This window comes from Muntiacus reevesi, chromosome 15 (genome assembly GCF_963930625.1).
Source record: "Muntiacus reevesi chromosome 15, mMunRee1.1, whole genome shotgun sequence".
Classification (NCBI taxonomy): Eukaryota; Metazoa; Chordata; class Mammalia; order Artiodactyla; family Cervidae; genus Muntiacus; species Muntiacus reevesi.
In genome coordinates, this window is record NC_089263.1 from 61,015,102 (window position 1) to 61,037,449 (window position 22,348).

Sequence of the window (22,348 nt, forward strand, 5' to 3'; positions counted from 1 at the left end):
TTCAATCCCTGAGCCGGGAGGATCCCTTGGGGAAGGGAATGATAACCCACTCCAGTATTCTTGCCTGGAGAATCCCATGGATGGAGGAGCCTGACGGGCTATAGTTCATGGGGTCACAGAGAGTCGGGCACGGCTGAGCAACTCACGCTTTCACTTGCATAAGACAGCGTTACAAAGAGGCGATTCTTCCTGTGTTTTATATTAACATCCCCTCCCTCAGCTTCAGGGGGAGGAAGAGAAACAGATGGGAACAGTTCCAGAGTCTGTGGTAAGCCGTGCTGCTCTGTCGGGCCCCCCGAGTGCTGGTGGTAATATTTCAGAGGGCGTCCATTTGTCTCTGTTCTTTGTAGGGTCACACCGATGAGCTCTGGGGACTGGCCATCCATGCCTCAAAACCTCAGTTCTTGACCTGTGGGCACGACAGGCATGCCACCCTGTGGGACGCTGTTGGTCACCGGCCCGTCTGGGACAAAATTATAGAGGTGGACCTGCATGTTCTATTCCATCTTTCTTACAAAAATTCATCCGCAACACATCGGTTTATTTTTATTTTTTGCATGAGATTAATGGTGATATAAATTTGTCCCAAAGAAAGTGTCACTTAATTTATCGCCTTCAAATTGCATTGCTTTAAACACCACCTCAAGGGGTCTCATTCATGTATTTCTGGTTTACTGGTGCTTTTTCAGACAGCACGTAAGCCTTTCTGATTGGTTGTTGGGTTTCCTGAGTGCAGTCTCTTCTGGCTGAAAAGCTGAGGAACCCTCGTTAGGAGCCTGTATTCTATTTACAGAACACCTTTTTGATGGGAATGGATTCGCTGTTCTAACAGCATCCAGTTTATCTCTGCAGTTTGAGTTTGATGGTACAGGTCAAGTTTAAAGTCAGTGCATCTCTAATTTACAAAAGGAACTCCAATCATACATCAGAGTGCTGAAGGATCCTCTCCCTATGTGCCACGCAGCAGTGTCGGCATTTATTGAGCACTGTTTGCATACTGAGCATTGCACACATGTTACTGCTCATCCTGACAGCAGCCTTGGAAGGTGAAGTTTTTAACCTTGATTTTAGTGATTAGGAGATTGGAGCTTAGAGAAGTCAGATGGCTTGACAAGATCAGTGTTTACACCGCACTCAGTTCACACCCGACGCCAAGGTCTTCTGCTGCATCTGTAGTGACTCAAAGCACCTCCCATGTTGCTTACACCGCTCATGATACACGACAGCCTGAGTGAGGGGCAGCCCCTCTGCAGACCCTGCCACGAGCCCTCTCGACACCCATGGAGTCGCCGGCACTTCTCCCTGTGCTGGGTCTATGTTTCAGCCCTTCCCTCTTGGAGAAGATCTGCAAGTGGATGGAGGTGACTGGCCACTGGGGATGTTGAGCACTTGGATGATGGGCCGTGGGGAGGTGACTTTGGCTCCGGAGGGGTTGGTGCAGAGCTGGCCATCAGAAATGCACAACAGTGGTCCGGGAGAGTGACCTTCCCTGCGGCCTGGGCCCACACGGCAGCCTGGCTGAAGGGCGTTCCGGCTACTCCAGCACCAGACTGTCAACCCACCCAGCGTGGCATCACAGCACAGGCGCTGAACCAGACACCAAGATCTTGAGCCCTAGCTCCTTTATGCCCTGGCCGTGTGACTGGGCAGACGCACTCAAGTATCTTCCTCTCAAAACGTTATGAGCCTCAAATGAGCTGCACAGTAAAACCTCCCATGCACGTGATTTCTGTGTATGGAGGCCCTGAGCTTTATCACGGCCCCCACTTTGGAAAAGCATCGTAGCAATATAACCCGGCTTCCCAGGTGGTGCTAGTGGTAAAGAACCCTACCTGCCAGTGCAAGAGATATAAGAGATGTGGGTTCAATGCCTGGGCCAGGACAATCCCCTCGAGAAGGGATTGGCAACCCACTCCAGTATTCTTGCCTGGAGAATCCCATAGACAGAGGAGCCTGGTGGGCTATAGTCCCTGGGGTCACAAAAAGTTGGAAGTGACTAAAGTGACTTAGCACACAATATAATCAGTCCCCGCAGAGTTTCCTTTCTGTCTCTCTCTCTTTTTCTTCCAGTTTATCCGGTGGTCTATCAATCCCTGCTTCCATTTCCACGTCCAGGGCTACTGCTTTCTTGGTCTTCCTTTGATTAATCTCTTTTCATTTCACTTCATCCCAAGTACTCCTACCAAGTCATCTGAAACGCAGATTCAATCACATCACTCTTTTCAGTGAAAGGAAGGAGTCCCTCTCACTGTGTTTTTCCTGGTGACCACGGTCCTTATCCTGGCCATGCTGCCCACATTACTAGCATCACCCGTATGATTTCCCGTTCCCTACCCTGTAGGTCCTGCATTGAAAAACCAATGACTCTCCCTTGTTATTGTTGTTCAGTTGCTAAGTCACGTCCAGTTCTTTGTGACCCCATGGACTGCATGTTGCCAGGCTTCCCTGTCCATCACCAACTCCCAGAGTTTGCTCAAACCCATGTCCATTGAGTCGGTGATGCCATCCAGCCATCTCGTCCTCTGTCACCCCCTTCTCCTCCTGCCCTCAATCTTACGCAGCATCAGGGTCTTCACCAATGAGTCAGCTCTTCCCATCGGGTGGCCAAAGGATTGGAGCTTCGGCTTCAGCATCAGTCCTTCCAATGACTATTCAGGACTAATTTCCTTTAAGATTGACTGGTTTGATCTCCTTGCAGTCCAGGGGGCTCTCAAGGCTTCTCCAGCACTCTGCCTTCCATTCCTCAAATATGCTCCAGACTGTGTTGCTTCTATGTCCTGGATCGTGTTCTTGTCCCCTTAAGGCCCCATTCAAATAAATGCTGCTGTGTCCACGTCCGCCTTTACCAGTGGCAATTCTTCCGATGTCAGGAGGCCTGAGTCAAAGGCCCCCAGCACCACCACGCCTCAGCCCAGCTCCCCCATCTGACTTCACCTAGTGCTCCCTCTCCATTGTGTTTTTCTCTCCCATCAGCCTTGTTCCACCTTGTTAGTAACGAACACATGCGTGTCTCACTAGCACTAAGGCTGGCATGTGCCTTACTCATCTTGAGATCCCTCTGGGACGGCCAGGTGTCCTGCACCCAGTGGGAGGTGCTCATCCAGCACTGACCTGATGGCCTTGGGTGCAGGGGTCATATTTCCAGACAGATGGAGCACACACTTCCCATTCAGCATGGGGTCAACCAAAGGGACTTCCAAGACTTGAAGGAAGAGCATGTCTTTGTTGATCTGTCATCTGATTACTGTAGATATGAGAGTATATAAGATAGAATGGGCTTCCCTCATAGCTCAGTTGGTAAAGAATCTGCCTGCACTGCAGGAGACCCCAGTTCAATTCCTGGGTCAGGAAGATCCGCTGGAGAAGGGATAGACTACCCACTCCAGTGTTCTTGGGCTTCCTTGTGGCTCAGCTGGTAAAGAATCCGCCTACACTGCAGGAGACCCCAGTTCGATTCCTGGGTCAGGAAGCTCCCCTGGAGAAGGGATAGGCTATCCACTCCAGTATTCTGGCCTGGAGAATGTCATGGACTGTATAGTCCACGGGGTCACAAAGAGTCGGACTTCACTGAGCGACTTTCACTTTCTACTTTGAAGATAGAATGAGAGAGACTTCCCTGGTAGTCCAGTGGATGGGACTCCATGCTTCCACTGCAAGGGGCGTGGGTTCAATCCCTGGTCAGGGATCCCTTATAGCACGAGATACAGTCAAAAATTTTTTTAAAAAACTTAAGACAGAAAGAAAAATTATAAAAGGATAAAATTGTATTATTTTTGAGACATGACCTCCACTAAAGTAGGAAAGCATTTTCCTCTCTGGAGAAGGAAAAAAAAAGGTTGTTTTTTTTTTTTTTTTTAAATGGGGCCTCGTAGCCCTAAGGGATTAGAGCTGTGCTTGTGTGTGTTTATGTGATCGCGCTGTGTCTGGCCATCAATTTACACTTCCTTTACAACATTTTAGGATCCAGCTCAGTCTTCTGGTTTTCATCCTTCAGGGTCTGTGGTTGCAGTCGGAACACTGACTGGGAGGTAAGTGCGTGTCGGTATGGCGTGTGCTTTCAGAGTTCACGGGAAAAGAGGCTTGTTGTCTGTGTTTCCCCAGCGACCAGTCAGGGTAGCCCTTGGCTGCCTCGCTCAACGTCTAATGACCAGCGAGGAATTAATGACTCGGCAGTGAAACCTGAGACAATGGTCCTCCCCGTTTCGGACCTTGGGAAAACCTAAAGTTGGCTGTGGTCCCCTCTCCCGGAGGAGGCCTCACCCCCACACACAGACGGTTGTGGGGCTCCTGGTGTCAAAGCATTGAGGGGTTTACGATGCTTTTTCCTGCTGCCTCTCAAAATTTTAATCACTGCCCAGTACCCGAGCCTCGTGTTTGACTCAGCTCACCCTCACTTGCCAAGTGCCTCCGATACGCCGGGCGGCAGATCTGTGCCTGAATCCCAGCTTCCCCACCTAGCTGCAGTGAGTCTTTGAGCCAGTTACGTGACCTCTGAGCTTGGTTCTTCCTCTGAGAATGGTGGCAATCTATGTGCCTCGCCAAACACTGATGGTTAAGGGAGACAGTATACGAAGCGGCTCCTGGGGTTGCCTGGCAGGCGACTTTGGTGGTTATTATTGTCGTTGTTTTATGAGATTTGATTGTGCTTTTATATTGTTTGTCATACTGTCTACACTTACTATCGCTTGATTGATATACTATTAGTACTTTCCTGCTCTCCAAAGAGTGTACCACTTAAGGACCGGAAAGTGGGCAGGGGAAAGAGGGCTTGGGGAGTAAGAGTACTAACTATTCAGTGTAAAGTCAGCTACAGGGATATGTGATACAGCGTGGGGAGCATAGCCAATATTTTATAATAATGACAAATGGGGTATAAGCTTTAAAAATTGTGAATCACTATATTGTATACTTGTAACTTATATAATATTGTACAGCATACATTGTACATGCTTCAAAAGAGAGCATACCACTTAGATCATGTTGTTAGGACTGTACCATGCGTATAAAGCATAACCACTCGTAAGTCATAGGTGGCAGCATCTTGAGAGCTGAGCACCTATCCAACAGAATTCTTCATGAATTCTGCAAAGCCGCACACCCATGCATGCACACATGCACACACATGCACACGCACACTCCTCTGACCTCTCTTAGAGACGAAGTTTGTGACTCAGAAGGCTCTGATGAATGGCCGCCGGCCAGTTATTGTCATCAGCTGCATGCTGACTCTGTGGCAGGACAGAGCATGGGATGAGGCCAGGTGGTCAGAATCACAGACGGTGTCCTGCGGGTGGAAGAGAGTGGACATGCAGACTAACCCCTCCCCTCCGTTCATGCTTCCCCCACCTCCAGTCCTGGTCCCAGGCTTAGTTCTCAGTGGGGAAGCTTAACATGGCGTTTAGAGGCATAGCTAGTCCCCACAGTCTCTCTGCTTCTTATATTGTGACCTGTGTTCAGGTTAAATAGCACATTAAAGACAAATGTGGAGAAGAAAATAGCAACCCACTCCCGTATTCTTACCTGGGAGATCCCACGGACGGGAGCCTGGAGGGCTACAGTTCATGGTGTTGCAGAGTCTGAGTGACTGAGTGACTCACACCAAAGCAGAAAGTCGCAAGGAAGCAAAGCTGAGAAGCCAAATCCAGGTGTCGGGGCCAACCAGCCCCATTGAGCAGGACTGATGAGGGCCCTGAGTGGATCATGATGCTGGCTCAGTGGGCACGCTGATGAATGGATGGCATCAACGTTTGAAGTGGCCGCAGCAGGGCGCCCTTGTTCCTTTTCACCCCTGAAAACTGCTGCCGCCACCTGAGAACATACGGGCAGGAGAGTTCAGTCTTGGCACCATTTCACACACTGACCGAGCACCGTGTCCAAATTAGAGGATCTGGAGCACTTCCAAGTTCAATTATAATTGGACTGATGGATCCTGAGCCTGCAAAGCTGTTTCTGGGCCCTTTCCTGCATTTTACAGTTGAGGGAACTGAGCCCAGAGGAGCTAAATTCAAAGACCAGTCCTCTGCTCGCCCTTCTGCCATCCTCTGGGCCGTTTCTTTCACCTGCTGCTTGCACACCAGCGTCGCAGAAGGTCAGAGGCTAGCCCAGCTCTGCTCACGTCTGCCCGAGGTTGTCCCGGCCCCAGCCTGCTGGACCCTTTCGGCCTGGCCCGGGCCAGATCTCAGGGCAAGCTCGTGCAGCGGCCCCTTTGCCACTCGCTCTCGCCTCAGGCCCGGGGTTACATGCTGGCCCATCTTCCCTGCCCAGGGTTTTCTCTCCTTCCATATGTAAGTGACAAAACTCAAACATTGAGGAGCCCTGCCAATGGCACCCCACTCCAGTACTCATGCCTGGAAAATCCCACGGCCGGAGGAGCCTGGTGGGCTGCAGTCCATGGGGTCGCACAGAGTCGGACACGACTGAGCGACTCAGCAGCAGCAGCCATAACGTCAGTAGCCAGTAAGCTGCTCCTTTCTTTCGGAAATGTTGACATGCAGGAAATTTTCTTTAAATGAAAGCTGGGAATAAGCGTTCTTGTTAAGCAAATACAGAGCATCTTTAAGCTCTTAGTAGTTTCTAATAGCCTGGCTGTGGCTGCCATGGTCTGACTTCACTTTCTCACTAAACAACTGATTTATACTTTTCCTCCTGTTTACACAGGTGGTTCGTGTTTGACACAGAAACAAAAGACTTGGTCACCGTCCACACGGATGGAAATGAACAGCTCTCCGTGATGCGTTACTCACCAGGTTAGAGTACGGACCGTTCACTGTAAACCTCCAAGAGATAAAGCCCTGCATAGATGTCTCTGAAAAAGAGCATTCACAAGCCCCCTCCAGAGTGAAATTTACAGTACATCTGTACATAACTGTGGCCCCTCCCTCCTTGGAGCACTGTGCCTGTGTGGTTTTATCTGTTTCAGCGCGTCAAGAAGAACCACGTTCACATTTATAATAGCTTCTCCTGCACTCATGCTTTTTTTTAGTTTTTATTTATTTGACTGCATCAGGTCCACCTGCAGTGGTCAGGAGCTTTCACTGAGGCATATGGACTTCTCTCTCGTTATGGCGCACAGGCTCCAGACTGCACCGGCTTAGTTGCCCATACTGTGTGAGATCTTAGTTCCCTGACCAGGGAGCGAACCCAGGTCCCCACATTGGCAGGCAGACTGCCAACCACTGGACTGCCAGGGAAGTCCCCACTCAGGCCTTCTTGACAGATGCTTTTGGAGCAGGTTGCTTGGGTGGTGGTGGTGGTGGTGTTTTTTTTAACTCTTTATTATGGAAAATTTCAAGCATGGACAAAATTAGAATGGCGTAGTGAGTTCCATGTACCTGTTCCCCAGCTTCAGCGTTTAGCCATTTGTTCACCCATAGCTTCACCCCGTGGCCCATCCCATGTTGTTTCTGAAGCCGGGTCCCAGACATCTTATACTTTCATCTGTCACTGTTACTATATAGAGGGATCTGGGGACTCCCCTGGCGGGGCAGTGGTCAGAACCCTGAGCGCTCCCTCCCGGGGGCCCAGGGTCAGTGCCTGGTCAGGGAAGTGAGATCCCATAAGACGCATGGTGGAGTCAACTATATATATCTATATGTTTATATGGAGAGAGAGAGAAATATATATATATATGGAGAGAGAGAAATCTAAAAAAGATGAGGACTTTTTAACAGCTTTATTGAGATATAATTTACATACAATAGTTTACCATTTATGAATGTACAAGTCAGTGATTCTTAGTACATCTGTACCGCAGTGCAGCCATTACCACCATCCAGTTTTAGAACCTTTCCATCACCCCCGAAAGTTCCTTTCCTGCCAATTAGTAACTGATCTCCACTCCCAGCCCCAGCCCTAGGCAACCGTGGCTTTGCTGTTCTGTGTCTATAAATTGCCTTTTCTGGGCATTTCCTATCAATGGAGTCCTACAGCACATAGCCTGTGCATCTGGCTTCTTTTATTTAGAATAATGTTTGTGAGATTATTCATGTATATGTATCAGTAATTTATTCCCCTTTGATGTCTAGATGGTACCCCATTTTATGGGTATAGCCTGTTTGGTTTGTCCATTTAACAGAGAACATGGGATTGTTTCTGTGTTTGGCTGTTATGAGCAATGCTAAGAACATTGATCATATGTCAATTTTGGCTGGGTTTTGGTGTTTTTTTGGCCATGCCAAGCAGCTCAGGGGATCTTAGCCTCCTGGCCAGATAATGAACCCAAGTCCTTGGCGGTGAAAGCAGAGTCCCAGCCGCTGGACCTCCAGGGAAGTCATCACACGTCCATTTTGTACTCATGTTAGTTGCTCTGTCTGTCCGACTCGTTGTGACCCCACGGACTGTAGCCCACCAGGCTCCTCTGTCCATGGGATTCTCCAGGCAAGAACATTGGAGTGGGTTGCCATTTCCTTCTCCAGGGGATCCTCCCAACCCAGGGATTGAACCCAGGTCTCCTGCATTGCAGGCGGATTCTTTACTGTCTGAGCCACCGGGGAAGCCCCTTTTGTGCTCGTAGGTCTTTTTTAATCCACAGGTGCCCCCTCCCTCCCTCTCTGCCTCTCTCTCTCTCTCTCTCTGACACACGCGCCATCCTTGCTTGTGGTTTATGTGGTGAAGCAGCTCACTTTTCCCCGAGCAATTTCCACACCCTGGGTTTTGCTGAGTGCATCTCTGTGCTTCACATGTCCCCCTGTCCCCATACAGCCCCCTGTCCTCACGCCCATCCATCCTTACACATCCCCCTGTCCTCAGATGTCCCTCTGTCCTCACATGTCCCACCATTCTCACACACCCCCTGTCCTCACACATCCCCCTGTCCCCACATGTCCCTCTGTCCCCGTATTTCCGGTAAAGTCATCTGGAATCCAGACCTTCTTCCGGCTCAGTGCATCCGGGTCTCTTCCTCCTACCAGAGACTCATGAGTCTGCTTTCTGTGCTTTTAGAGCCATCGCTGCTCAACGCTTCGGTCCCTAAACAGAGGCTGATGATTGGTTTTCCTATCTTAGCCTTTCTTCATTTATCAGTTATAATACATCTATGAAGACTGACTTCTCTTCATCCATAATATTAATACCTTTTTGTTACCTAGACAATATTTTAGGACAGTATTTTGTTAATATGGCTGCGATGTATGGCAGAGTTCACATAGGAAGTCGGGATAGACGCTTGGTTTCTTTCACTTTATTTACCAGTTTCCAAGATAATGAGTTTGTTCTCCATTCGCTTTAACAATGATCAGTTGTTGTTAGCGGTGGTAGCTTCGGTGCCATTATGAACTTAAGTGTATTTGGTATGTTTCAGTCTGTGATGGTTATGGTAGCTGAAACAATTTATCCATCATTGGCCATTTCAGGTTGGTTCCTGAGTCTTTCTGACAACATGTGTGCTAGAAATGCTCATGGCAAATGGGTGCCGTAAGGGGCTTCCCAGGTGGCTCATGATAAAGAATTTGCCTGCAGTGCAGAAAATGCAGGTTTAATCCCTGGTCCAGGAAGATCCCCTGGAGAAGGAAATGGCAACCCACTCCAGAGTTCTTGCCTGAGAAATCTCATGGACAGAGGAGCCTGGCTGGCCACAGTCCTTGGGGTTGCAAGGAGTCGGAACCAACTTAGTGACTAAACAACTAGGTAGGATATTGTTTCTAAGCTTCATCATTTATGTTTGTGCTTCGGGAAGCACTCCTTCTCTGCGATCCACGGGACATTCAGCTATGTGGACACTCTCAGAAAAAGTGATTTTAGTCCTTGGTAATACTTGGCTAAGACTGAATTACCATCATTAGGGGTATCGGATTCATTCAAAAGCAATGTCGTCTCTTTGAAATAATTCGTGGCTTTTATTCTACGTCTGTGATGACCACTAGCATTGTCCTTTGCCATTGATAAAACGGTTATTCTTATAATGAAGCATAACCTTGCGTGTCTTTGCAGATGGGAATTTCTTAGCAATAGGCTCCCACGACAACTGCATCTACATATACGGAGTCAGTGACAGCGGGAGAAAGTACACGCGGGTCGGCAAGTGCTCGGTGAGCGTGCGGGTCACTCCTCGTGGGTCTCTGCGGTCACTCGACACGTCCGCTCAGCGTGGGTGGGAATCTGTGAGGCGAGTGAGGCTCACCCAGTTTTCCCTCTCCCAGGGTCATTCCAGCTTCATCACCCACCTGGACTGGTCTGTCAACTCACAGTTCCTCGTGTCGAATTCCGGAGACTACGAAATCCTCTACTGTGAGTGGCTCCCCAGGCCTGGCCCGGGTGCAGATCTCCCGGAGCTTCACCCTGACTCCACATGGGGCCTCCTTCAGAAACCCACCGCCTGCCTGCGTTTCTCGGCTTCAGTTCCTCCTCTGCTCGGTCGAGGAGACAGGCTGGACAAGCCTCTGCTTGGCACTGAGATACTTGGGGGTCGGGCCCCGAGGAGGGGAAGGCCCGGCCCTGCAGGGAGAGGCACAGTGACGGGTCAGAGCTGTGCCAGTGAGAGGGTGAGAGCCTGTGAAGGCATCACCCTTCCTGGCTGACACCGTGAAGTCGGCCCCGCTGGGTGGACAGCAGCCCCCGGGGCCCTCCCCTCCCGGCCAAGTCAGAGCCCAGGCGGGGCCGGGCCACCTGCGGGTGATGAGCGGTGAAGGCTCCGTGCCGCTCACTGGTGCCCCCGCCATCTGTCAGGCACCTGCCACGTGCTGAGCACGGGGGTCGCAGGGCAGAGGGGGTCCGGTGTCCGCCCCACTGGAAGGCACTGAGAAGTGCAGTGTGCTTCACCCACACACACTCAGGTGACCCATAGCACGTTCCGGCTTTTTCTATTTCAAAGACAAAGACATACCAGCTCAGATATAAGGACGCAGACATCAAGAGCCAGTGGGTGGGGAGGTGGGCACCCCCCTGTTGAGAGAGAGAGGAGGAAAGGGGTCTCCCTGGGGTAGGGCAGGCGGCCCTGCCTGATGCAGGGCAGAAGCAGGGGATGGTTTCCAGGGACGGGCTATGGGTCTAGAATCTTCTCAAAATGGTCTCATACTCCGTCAGTGAGAGTTTAGTTGAGGAATACATGAATCACCCGTGAGGTCACAGGTACTTATGACCGGTTTCCGTCAGTTTTCATAACTCGGAGCTGAAAGGATTGTGTGTGTGTGTGTGTGTGTGTATGTGCATGCATGCATGTGTGTATTTGTGCATGTGTGTGCACAGGCGCACACTTGTGCCCAAGCGTGTGTTGGGAGAAGGCTGGGAAGCCTGACAGAAGGGGGCGTGGTTGTGTCTAGGGGGACAGTGAGCAGATGGAGGTCTCAGAACCAGAGGTGATCAAAGAAAAGAAGCCAGACAGGGGAACAGACCCAGAGAAGGAGATAAGCAGAGATGGAAGAAATGAAAGAGGGGTCCCCTCGAGGCCTCAGGGCTTAGGCTGTGAGCACGGTCCCCAGGGGGCTGGGAGGTGGAGGGCATCCCTCTCCCAGAGGGCTCTATAGCTGATGGGGCCTGGCTCTGGGGGCCCAGCCTTGCCCGGGGAGGTGGGGGGCTTTGGCCTGGATGTCACCAGACCTGCATCTGCCCTTCCAGGGGTTCCTTCTGCCTGTAAGCAAGTCGTGAGTGTGGAGACCACGAGAGACATCGAGTGGGCCACATACACCTGCACGTTGGGGTTCCACGTCTTCGGTAAGGTTTCTGCACCTTTCGTTCCGTTCCAGCTTAAGGTGTGTCTCCTTTGAGAATGACTTTCCAATAGTGAGGGAATTTCTTGCTTGGCTTCAAACTGCTCTGCTGTGCATGGACCCCACGGACTCAGGACATACTCCCTGCTGCCCTGGGGAAAGGCCAGGCTTGTCCAGCTATGGCCAGGCAAGAAGAGCCAGAGCCCTTTCTCTTGTACACAATGGGTCCTGAGAGAATTCTGTAGAACCCTTGTATCCGAGGTTGTGTCAGACTTCTGAGATCAATGAACCAGATATACGTGTGGGCTCAGTCGCTTCAGTCATGTCCGACTCTCTGTGACGCCATGGACTGTAGGCCCGCCAGGCTCCTCTGTCCATGGCGATTCTCCGGGCAGGAATACTGGAGTGGGTTGCCATGCCCTCCTCCAGGGGGTCTTCCCAACCCAGGGATCCAACCTGCGGTTCTTATGTCTCCTACACTGGCAGGCAGATTCTTTACCACTAGCACCACCTGGGAAGCCCAATGAACCAGATGGCACCCAATCAATTTATTTGTCACTTGTTAGAGTGATTGTGTTTTTTTGACCTTTAAACTGATTTTTTTTACCTCCTTCAAAGTTTAAATTAGGAGTATATTCATAAATGGTTTAAAATTAATTGCCACAATTTAGTAGTATGAAAAAGAAAAGGCAGCACTTAGAGATTCTTTATGTATGACCAAGTCAGTCGGTCAGAATTTCACAAGTTCCCTTATAGCTGGTGTTTCACCGTCTTTTGGTGTTAAATGCTAGAATGCCCTGGGTTTACTCCAGACATCCTATTGAGAAAGCCAGGTGCATGCAACTCTCTCATATCCAACGTTCCTGGGACTAATAGGGTTTTCTGGAGCCATGATCAGAAGACCCAGGGCCCACCTCACCTACCGAGTGCCACCAGGCAGGCGACAGCCATGAAGGGCTGACACGAGGAACACCTGAAAGGCACAGGCAGGCTCAGAAGTTAAAAGTCCTTTGGAGAGACTCTCATATGTAAAGAGTTACCCCCAAAAAGAAAACTGCGGGCTAAGGACTAGTCAGCGTCCCATCAGATGCTTTGGGGATAAAGGAAAGGCCCTGTATCCAGAACCAGGAATTCTGTCCCACTTTCTGCTGTAGCGTCAAGAAGGGGCCCCAGAGAGGTAGAAGCCCAAAGGACTATTACTGCAGCTCTCGTTCAGCAAAACGGGCTTTGCCATGGGGTTTTCCAGGGGTGGCCTGCAGGGAAATGGTCCCCGAGGCTGGGAGCCAAGACAAAGCGTTCCTTGGGCCTGGTTTCTAAATCCGGGACATTTCTGTTCTCGTGGGAGTTCAATGGCCAGTCTCCACGCAGTGTGGCCCTCGTATTTCCAGTGCTCTGTCTGGGGTCTTTGTTTTAGGAGTGTGGCCAGAGGGCTCAGACGGAACCGACATCAACGCCGCCTCTCGGGCCCACGAGAAAAAACTCCTGTCAACCGGCGATGACTTCGGCAAAGTGCACCTGTTCTCCTACCCCTGCTCACAGTTCCGGGTAGAGCCTCCTTCTCTGGTCTCCCCCGACAGGGCGCACCTCCCCCCGCTGGCCGGCTGGTAGTTGAATAGAAGGGCATCGCGGGTGACAGCACCCGGCACAAACCAGGCAGCGGAGACATCAGCCAACTGCCCCAGAGCATTTGGGGGGGGAGCCCAACTGCCCTCTGCAGAGAGCCCTGTCCCCAGCGTGGTTCTGGCTCATCCTTGTCTGCACTTCCTGGGCCCCACCCCTCTGCCCTCCACCACGGCTTCCTCTCCTCTCTCTCGCCCTGCTGAGCTGAGCCAATGCCTGGACCACCCCTCCTCGTCCTCCCCAGACCTGACCCCTCCTCCCCTCCATCCCCCACCCCCCATCCCTGCCTCCAGCCCCCGCTCCTTTGGGGTGCCCGGCGCAGCAGCCTCTGGGGCTGAACTTCCCCCCTGTCCACATCCACCCCCCTCCCCGCCAAGACCGGCCTCTCAACATGCAGGGGCTCCAGCGCCTCTGACCCTCCTCCCGGGCTTGGCGCTCACTGCCCTCCGTGTCTCTCCTAGGCTCCCAGCCACGTGTACAGTGGGCACAGTAGTCACGTCACCAACGTCGCCTTCCTCTGCGACGACAGCCACCTCGTCTCCACCGGCGGCAAAGACACAAGTATCATGCAGTGGCGGGTTGTGTAGACCCGGCAAGCCCCGGGGGGCACCGAACGGCCGGGAGGCACAGACTCGCATCTCGCTCGGTCACTGTGATTTCTGCTTTGTCCGAAACGTCCTCACAAAAACCTCAGGAAAACCATGCCCTTTACCGGTTACCTTAGCTTAGCGGATCGGTGAGCGTCACAGCGGGTCAGCCGTTCAGGTCTCTCTTTCGTTGTACAATATATGAAACATTTAATATAAAAAAAAGATGCCACAGTTTACATTACAGTGACATCGAGAAGTGACTGGCGTATCCTTCTTTGTTTTTCTATGAACTCTTCAAAAACGGTCACAGAATGCCTTTGTCAAAGATTGTATATAGGCTTTAGTGTCTCGCCATCGAGCTTGCTGAGTCAAATATTTATGATAACGAGGTACTGAATCATGATCACTGTTGATTAATTGGTCCTAAAAGGATGAATCGATGGAGAACAGAATGGATAACTGATCTGCACAACTGAATCAGGAAATGCAAATAAGACTTTATTTGGTTGACATTTTCTAAGGTTTCGTTCAGTCGTCCCTCTGGGAGGCTGGTGAGAAAAGGGGTCAGGTTCTTCTCGTGTCAAGCAAATTCTGCCTCAGATTAACTTAATTATTGCAGCAGGGTACCCAGGCATTTCAGAGTCCCTGGACTGTCTGCCTAACCACATGCAGTCAGCCGCTTAACGCTACACCAGTCGCATCCCCTCTGTCCCCCATTCACGGGCCCGGTGAGTGGTGGAGACACTTGGTCACCTTCCTCTGTATATTAATTGGCATGATATGGTATTGTATAGGATTTTAGCAATTCTTAATAAATACGTCAGGCTAGGCTTTACTATTTTAATGCTTATGGACATTGTATATTTGTATTTTAAGACCAAGTAGACCAAGTCACAAAGGTCTCTCTAGCGTACCATCACCCGCGGCCGGGAGAAGTCTGGAAGGCTCCACCAGGTTCTGAAGGCAGCTTCTCTTCCTGTCTTCTGTGAATGGACGGCCTGTTACACTATGAACTAACTGCGCTCCGATGGGTAACGCAATAGGTGGCTTACGTTGTCAAGAAGGCCTTATCCATTTCGATTGTGTGACAGATTGAAATCTATTGTTTACATTGGGGAATGTATCTCAGATTTTAAAATAGAAGAGTAATAAACAGACTTAAAGGCGAATATTAAGATTTTTACTTGTTCTAGGCAAGTACGTGAATTGAACCGTCAACTCTACAGCACTGGTTGTTTAGAGTGGCTGATGAAGCTGAACATTGGGAAGCATTTTTTATCACATCTCCAGCCTGCTGCGGAAGTGCCGGGCACCAGTAAACAATATGTATTAAAGATGATTCTGTTTGTATGTATCCTTATCAAATATATTCTATAATGAAATAAAATCTGAAAAGTGAATTTCTTATTGAACCTATAATCATGAAAGTATATAAATTAAAATATTTAAAATTAGATATGATTCACACTATATTGTTTCATATCCAGATTTTTTTTTTCTCATGTGGGTCACTTGCAAATAAAACTATAGTTTGCATATGGTGTATCAGCTTTCATCAGATTAGATAACTCTCAAGAATTCAGTTTAGGACTTTCCCTAATAGTCCAGTGGTTAAGAATCCGCCTGCCAACACAGGGGACACATGTTCAGTCCCTGGCCTGGGGAGATCCCACACGCCTCAGGGTGACTAAGCCTGCGCACCACGACTGCTGATCCAACACGCTCTAGAGCCCATGCTCCACAACAAGAGATGCCCCTGCAATGAGAAGTCCGAACACCGCAATGAAGAATAGCCCTCCACTCACTGCAAATAGAGAAAGCACACTCACAGCAACAAAGACCCAGTGCAGCCAAAAATAAATAAAAAAAGGATTCAGCTTGTCATATCCAGTTGTTAGTTTACTTGGTTATGTAAATACTGGCAAAAATAATGATTTTAAAATTAATAATTGAGGAATAACCAGATCAGAGAAGGGAAAGGAACCCATTATTGACTTAAAAGTTCTAAGATCTCCTTGTATTTCTATATATGTACACTTTTTTCTAAGCTTAATAATGGAAAAGAGTTATGTATCTAGACCGTTTTTGCCACCTTCATATTTGCCTGCATTTTAAACAAAATGCCCAGTGTAACGCCCAGTATTAGCCTTGCAGGTATTCATTAACATACTGAGCGGTAGCCATGTACCACCGCTCACCACCTCTCAGGCAGACAAGGCCTAGGACCCCAGGATTCTGCTGGAACAGGAGACCCTAGGAGCAAAGCCAGGTGTGTTCTTCCCAGTGGCCTGTGGCCACATCAGCTCTCAATCCGACTGCAGAGACTGACAGGTGAGGGGCTAAGACTCTAACTTAGTGAAGTGATGGTGGTGTGGACTAGGGTGTAGGCAGTGAACAGGGGGGAGGTGAAAGGATTGTCAAGAGAGGTTTCTGGGGTGACATCAGCAGGACCTGGTGATGGATGGGGTAGGGGCAGTGGGTGAGGCCCAGACCACTGACTGTCTTCTGGGCAGACGTCAGTGCCATCGACTAAGATGGGGAGTACTGCAAGCTTGAAAGAGGATAATGAGGGGGGCCTGGAGCAGTTCGGGTGAAGTCAGGAGCCCTCCGAGACTAGTTCAGGCAGACGTTCACCCAGCAGGTGCAGAACCCAAGTCTGGCTGGAGATCGTGATGCTGTCTGCGGGGGGCCAGCAATGGCTGAGTCTGGGTGTGGCTGAATGTGCAGATGCTGGGCAACCAGGGCAAGGAGTGGGAGTGGGGGGTCCGACCCAGCCGGAGGGGCTCAGATGACTTTGAGGGTGGGTAAAACACGAGCAATCAGAGAGGAAGGAGAAAAGCTGGCAGAGGGCCTGGGTGCAGCAGAAACCAGATCAGCACTGAGGGGTATGGATGGCTCAGCGGCTGGGTGGCTTGACTCGGTGCTCGCTCTGGAGCTACTGTGGGCTCTTTACTTGTTGAGCAAACAGCTTTCCAGCATCTGTGTGCAGAGTGCTGCTGGGTGGGGGGTCCAACACGCTGGGAGAGCTTCGGCAGGTGGAGGAGAGAGGGCACGAGGTCGGGGCAAAAACGTGGGGTGGGGGGCCTCCAGGGCCAGTTGGGGCTGGTGGCAGGGAAGCTCAGCAGTTCCTGGCATCCCTGGGCTTACATCTGTGGTTTCCACTGGGTGAGTGCACCCTGATAGCAGGGCGGGAGGGGCGGCCTGTGGCTCACTGGAAGGCCCCCTCAGGAATCTTCCCACGCCTCCCCCCACCACCCCGTTTTGCATTTTACTTGCACTTCCAGAGGTTGTGCGTTTTGCCCTTTTAGTCGTTTTTTCTGTGATTTGGAAACGGGCTACTCCGGTGGCTCAGACAGTAAAGAATCTGGCTGCAATGCGGGAGACTCAAGTTCAGTCCTTGGGTTGATAAAATCGTCCGGAGAAGGAAGTGGCAACCCACTCCAGTATTTTCTTGCCTGGAAAATTCCATGGACAGAGGAGGCTGGCGAGCTCCAGTCCATGGAGCTGCAAAGAGTTGGACACAACTGGCTGACTAACACACCATCATCTGGTCTTTGATGCAGAAGAATGCACAGAAGAAATAATTTGTGAAGACACCCTGGCTGCTTCAGAGGGAGTCCGTCCAGTGCAGAATCCGGGAGGCAGCTTTTTGGTGAAAGTGAGCAGATAAGTGTGTACCTCTTGCAAGGGAGAAACTGACTCCAGGCTATTGTTATTCACTTGCTAAGTCATGTCCGACTCTGCAACCCCATGAACTGCAGCACTCTAGGCTTTCCTGTCCTTCAACTATCTCCCCGAGTTTGCTCAGACTCATGTCCATTGAGTCAACGATGCCATCCAACCATCATCTCATCCTCTGTTGCCCCCCTTCTCCTCTTGCCCACGATTTGTCCCAGGATCAGGGTCTTTCCCAATGGGTCTTCACACTAGTTTTCCGTTTTTTTAATAGAAAATTTCAAACATGCAAAGAAGTAACGAGAACCTCTCACCCAGCTTCAAAAATGATTGCTATTCTGAAAGCCTCATTTCTACTATCTGCCCTGACTGTGGATGGCGGGGGGGGGGACTGGAGTACATTAAAAATAAATCCAAGGGGCTTCCCTTGTGCTCCGGTGGTTAAGAGTCCTCCTTGCAATCCAGGGGACACATGTTCGATGCCTGGTGGGGGAGGATCCCATACGCCACAGGGCAACTCAGCCTGTGCCTCACAACTGCTGAGCCAGCGCTCTAGAGATCATGCCCTGCAACAAGAGAAGCCACTGCAATAAGGAGTTCGAGTACCACGGCGAGAGAGTAACCTCTGCTGCCTGCAGTTAGAGAAAGCCTGCGTGCAGCAACCAAGACCCAGTGCAGCCAAAAATAAATGAGTGAAAGTAAGTCCAAGCCACCATGTCGTTTCACCTAGAAATACTTCAAGTTGCTTTTCTGCTGAGGACAGTCTATGTAACCACTATGACCTCATCACAGAGGACAGACTTAATAGCAACGCCTCACCTGTGTCTAATACCCGGTCCATATGCAGATTTCTCCAGGTGTCAGACCAGCCCCAGGTCTCAAGGCCAATCACAGGGATGCGAGAGAGCCATATGCATGCCCAGGCATACAGCGACCTGCGTGCCCCCTCCTCTGAAAGTGTGGGTAGGGACCCAGCTGCACGGTCACTTAGTTCCTGACCCTTCTCTGACCCTGAGTCTCTCAGCCCCTTTGCCCCCTCCCCTCCCACTCCCTCCACCCCTGGGAGGAACGCTCAGCTGTCCCCTCCTCCCTCCCTGTCCCGGACTCCCTCAGGATGCTTCCCTCCTGGGCCACCCAGCCTGGATCTTTCGCACCTTGGCTGGCGGTCAGGAGCAGAAGCAACGAGGAGGCTGAGAAGCCAGCCCTGCCCAAGGTGAGCCTTCCTGGCAGGAGTTCAATCCACCGCCCCCGCCCCGCCCACCCCAGGGTCCCAGCTGATTCCGTGTGTCTCCTCCATGCTCTTCTACACATTTCAACAAAAATGGGACCTGAGCTCAGACCACGCTGGGGCCGGGCCATGGGGATGGGAAAGGGAGGGGGGGCGGCATACAGACTTTCTGCTGCCTGCCTTTGATCAGACGGACACCTGCACTGGGGAAGTCTAAGGGAGGGGTGAGCTCGTGGAGACGGATCTTGCCTGAGCACAAAATTGTGGGGAAGCTAACAACAAATTTGGTTATTTCAGCTTCGAACCAAAGTAGGTGCGTAACACCCATAAGATGAAGACTGAAAAGGTAACCAACAAGTCTTAAATCTCTTTTCAAGTTTTTTTTTCTTTTTTTTTAAAGTGTAAACCCTCCCCACCCTACCCTGCTAGCTATAGGTACGCCACTTGGCAGAAAGCAGAGCTCACCTTGTTTTCCCTGGCTCACCAGTTCCTCTCTGACCGCCTTAGGCTAGGAGTGTGGGGAAAGAGAAAGGAAATTTTTTTTTTTTTTAAGTACAATTCATTCACATTGTTGCGTTTGTTTCAGGTATACCAAAAAATGATTCAGTTATATCATATATATGTGCAGATTCTTTTCCATTGCAAGTTATTACATGATATTGAATATAGTTCCCTGCGCTATACAGTAGAACCTTGTTGTTTATCTATTTCATATGTAGTAGTTTGCATCTGCTAATCCCAAACTCCTAATTTATCCCTGCCCCTGCTTCCCCTTTGGTAACCATAGGATTATTTGCTATGTCTGTGAATCTGTTTCTGTTTTGTAAGTTCTTTTGTATCATTTTTTTAGATTCCACGAATGAGTGATATCATGTATGTCTTTCTCTGTCTGACTTACTGCACTATATGATAATGCCTAGTTCCATCCATGTTGTTGCAAATGGCATTATCTCATTCTTTTTATGGCTGAGTGATATTCCATTGACTTCCCAGGTGGGGGAAGTGGTAAAGAATCCTGCCAATGCAGGAGATGCAAGAGATGCAGATTCAAAAAAAAAAAGGAGACACGGGTTCGATCCCTGGGTCAGGAAGATCCCTTGGAGAAGGGAATGGCAACCCACTCCAGTATTTCTTACCTGGAAAATTCCATGGACAGAGGAGCCTGGCGGGCTACAGCCCATGGAGTCACAAAGAATCCGACACAACTGAGCAAGCACACGCCGCAGTGTTCCATTGTGTATACACCACATCTTATTTATCCATTCACCTGTTGATGGACACTTAGGTTGCTCTACATCTTGCTGTTGTCTAGTCTTGGCTATCACAAATACTGCCACTATGAACACTGGGGTGCATGTGTCTTTTCCAATTAGAATTTTCATCTTTTCTAGATATATGTCCAGGAGTGAGATTGCCGAATCCTACCCATGACAAGGTCATGAGGGAGAAAGCCTGACGGGCAAGGCGGATCAGGTTTTCAGGGATTCCGAAAAGCTGCCCCAAAGCTGCCCCCAGCGCTCACCTTAAAGTTGGTATCTGTTCTTCTGATGCTTGCTTTAATAAATTACTTCCTAATTTCTGTGACACAGGCAGAAGGCCTTCCCCGATCTCTTTCCAAATAAGAATCAATTTAGAACTTTAATCTATAAGTTTTTTGGTTGGTGGTATTTTATGAGATTATTTAGGGTGAAAGGAGTGTTTTAATTTGAGCTCTTTTGCTGGTAGTTTGTTAGTCAAATGCATTTATGCCCTTGGTACTAACATGCATGATTGCTTATAATATTTTAATCATAAAATAGCATAAAGAACCTGATTATATAAAAGCCCTAATAGATATAGAGCATTTTTGAGGGATGAAGGAGGTTTATTAGAAAATATAAGAAAAAATTATTATATAAGTGTTTATTGGGTTGACGTTTGCTTGCTGTGTTTTGTTTGCTGTGTTTTTGCTTTTAATGTGCTAAGGTTGTGTTATAGAAACCACTGTTAATATAGTTAAAGATCTAGAGAAATAAGAACTTAGCCCTGGTGTGGTAACAATGAGATGGTTGTTAATTGTCAGCCAGGAGTGCTAGGCAGAAGCTGCCTCACCAAAGTCGCAGAGTCAGTGTGGGGTAAACTTCTTAGATAAACGCAACTGACAACTTCTGCAGAAGGATTAATTTTTGTGTTAACAAGGTTATACTTCTACTCTGTACTGTTGCCCTATGAGACTGCTACCTTTCAGTTAAGGTCACCAGAGAAACAGAAAATAGGTTTACATTCACCTAACTTGCATAAAATGTTAACAGGCCCCAAGGCCAGAAGATAATGTACAAGACCCTCATAAACAAAGAAGTATGCAGAAAACACCCTGGTTTTGTGAAGAACAAGATGACATAATGTTAAACTATCTTCCCCTTAGAAATGTACTAACTTAGGGTATAAAAGCTATGGTAAAAAATAAAGCATTGCCAGACTTTGCCAGACTCTTCCAGACTCTCTGCACCCCCGTCTGGTCATTCTCTCTCTCTCTCTCTCTCTCTCTCTCTTTCTCTCTCTCTCCCTCGCAGACTTGGCCCTATCAAAGCTGGTCTCACGTGTCTTCTATCTCTCGCCGACGCCGTTCATCCTGAGGGTACCCCCTGGATCTTGCAAAGGCTGGACCCCGGCAATGAACTGTTTGTATATCTTGGAAATTAAGCCCTGGTCGGTTGCATCATTTGCAGATATTTTCTCCCAGACCGTAGGTTGTCTTTTCATTTTGTTAGTGGTTTCCTTTGATGTGCAAAAGTTTATGAGTTTGATTAGGTCCCATTTGCTTAGTTTTCCTTTTATTTCTTTTACTTTGGTAGACTGACCTAAGAAAACATTATGATGATTTAAACCAGAGAATGTTCTGCCTATGCTCTCTTCTAGGAGTTTTATGGTATCTTGTCTTATATTTAAGTCCTTAAGCCATTTTGAGCTTATTTTGTGTGCGTGATATAAGGAAGTGTTCTAACTTCTTTGCTGAAAAGACTTTTCTCCATTGCATATTCTTGCTTCCTTTGTTGAAGATTAATTGACCATAAGTGTGTGGGTTTATTTATAGTCTCTCTATTTCTTTCCATTGACTTTTATGTCCATTTTTGCGCTCATACCACAGTATTTTTTTTTTTACTATTTTTTTAATTTTTTTCGCTGTGCTGGGTCTTTACTGCTCAGCGTGGACTCTCCCCAATTTCAGTGAGCGGGGGCCACTCTCTAGTTGCAGTTCAAGGGCTTCTCACTGCAGCAGCACCCCCGCCACCTCTGTCATGGATCACGGGCTCTACTCTCTATGGATCACAGGCTCTAGGGAGGCGGGGCTCAGTAGTTGTGGTTCTCCGACTCAGTAGCCGCCCAGCATGCAGGATCTTCCTGGACCAGGGGTTGAACTGGTGTCCTCTGCATTGCAAGGCAGATTCCTAGCCACTGGACCACCAGAGAAGCCGTTTTGATTACCATATCTTTCGAGTACTATCTGAAGTCTGAGAGGGTTATGCCACAGCTTTGTTCTTTTGCCTTAAGACTGCTTTGGCAATTATGGGTCCTTTGTGACTCCATGTAAATTTTAGGATTATTTGTTCTAG

General features: G+C 49.3%; 1 protein-coding gene across 5 annotated transcripts in view; it reads left to right on the forward strand.

Moving 5' to 3' along the window:
- EML1 (EMAP like 1) overlaps positions 1-15,252 on the forward strand; it is a 191,550-nt gene extending 176,298 nt beyond the window's left edge. For all 5 annotated transcript variants that reach the window (XM_065905958.1, XM_065905956.1, XM_065905957.1 and 2 more), the window contains 8 exons: positions 351-482; positions 3,961-4,028; positions 6,658-6,746; positions 9,928-10,025; positions 10,137-10,224; positions 11,551-11,646; positions 13,057-13,187; positions 13,724-15,252. In XM_065905958.1, coding sequence (XP_065762030.1) covers positions 351-482; positions 3,961-4,028; positions 6,658-6,746; positions 9,928-10,025; positions 10,137-10,224; positions 11,551-11,646; positions 13,057-13,187; positions 13,724-13,849 — 828 coding nt within the window. In that variant the 3' untranslated portion in view covers positions 13,850-15,252. The remainder of the gene's footprint in view (positions 1-350; positions 483-3,960; positions 4,029-6,657; positions 6,747-9,927; positions 10,026-10,136; positions 10,225-11,550; positions 11,647-13,056; positions 13,188-13,723) is intronic.
- The last annotated feature ends 7,096 nt before the right edge of the window (positions 15,253-22,348 follow it).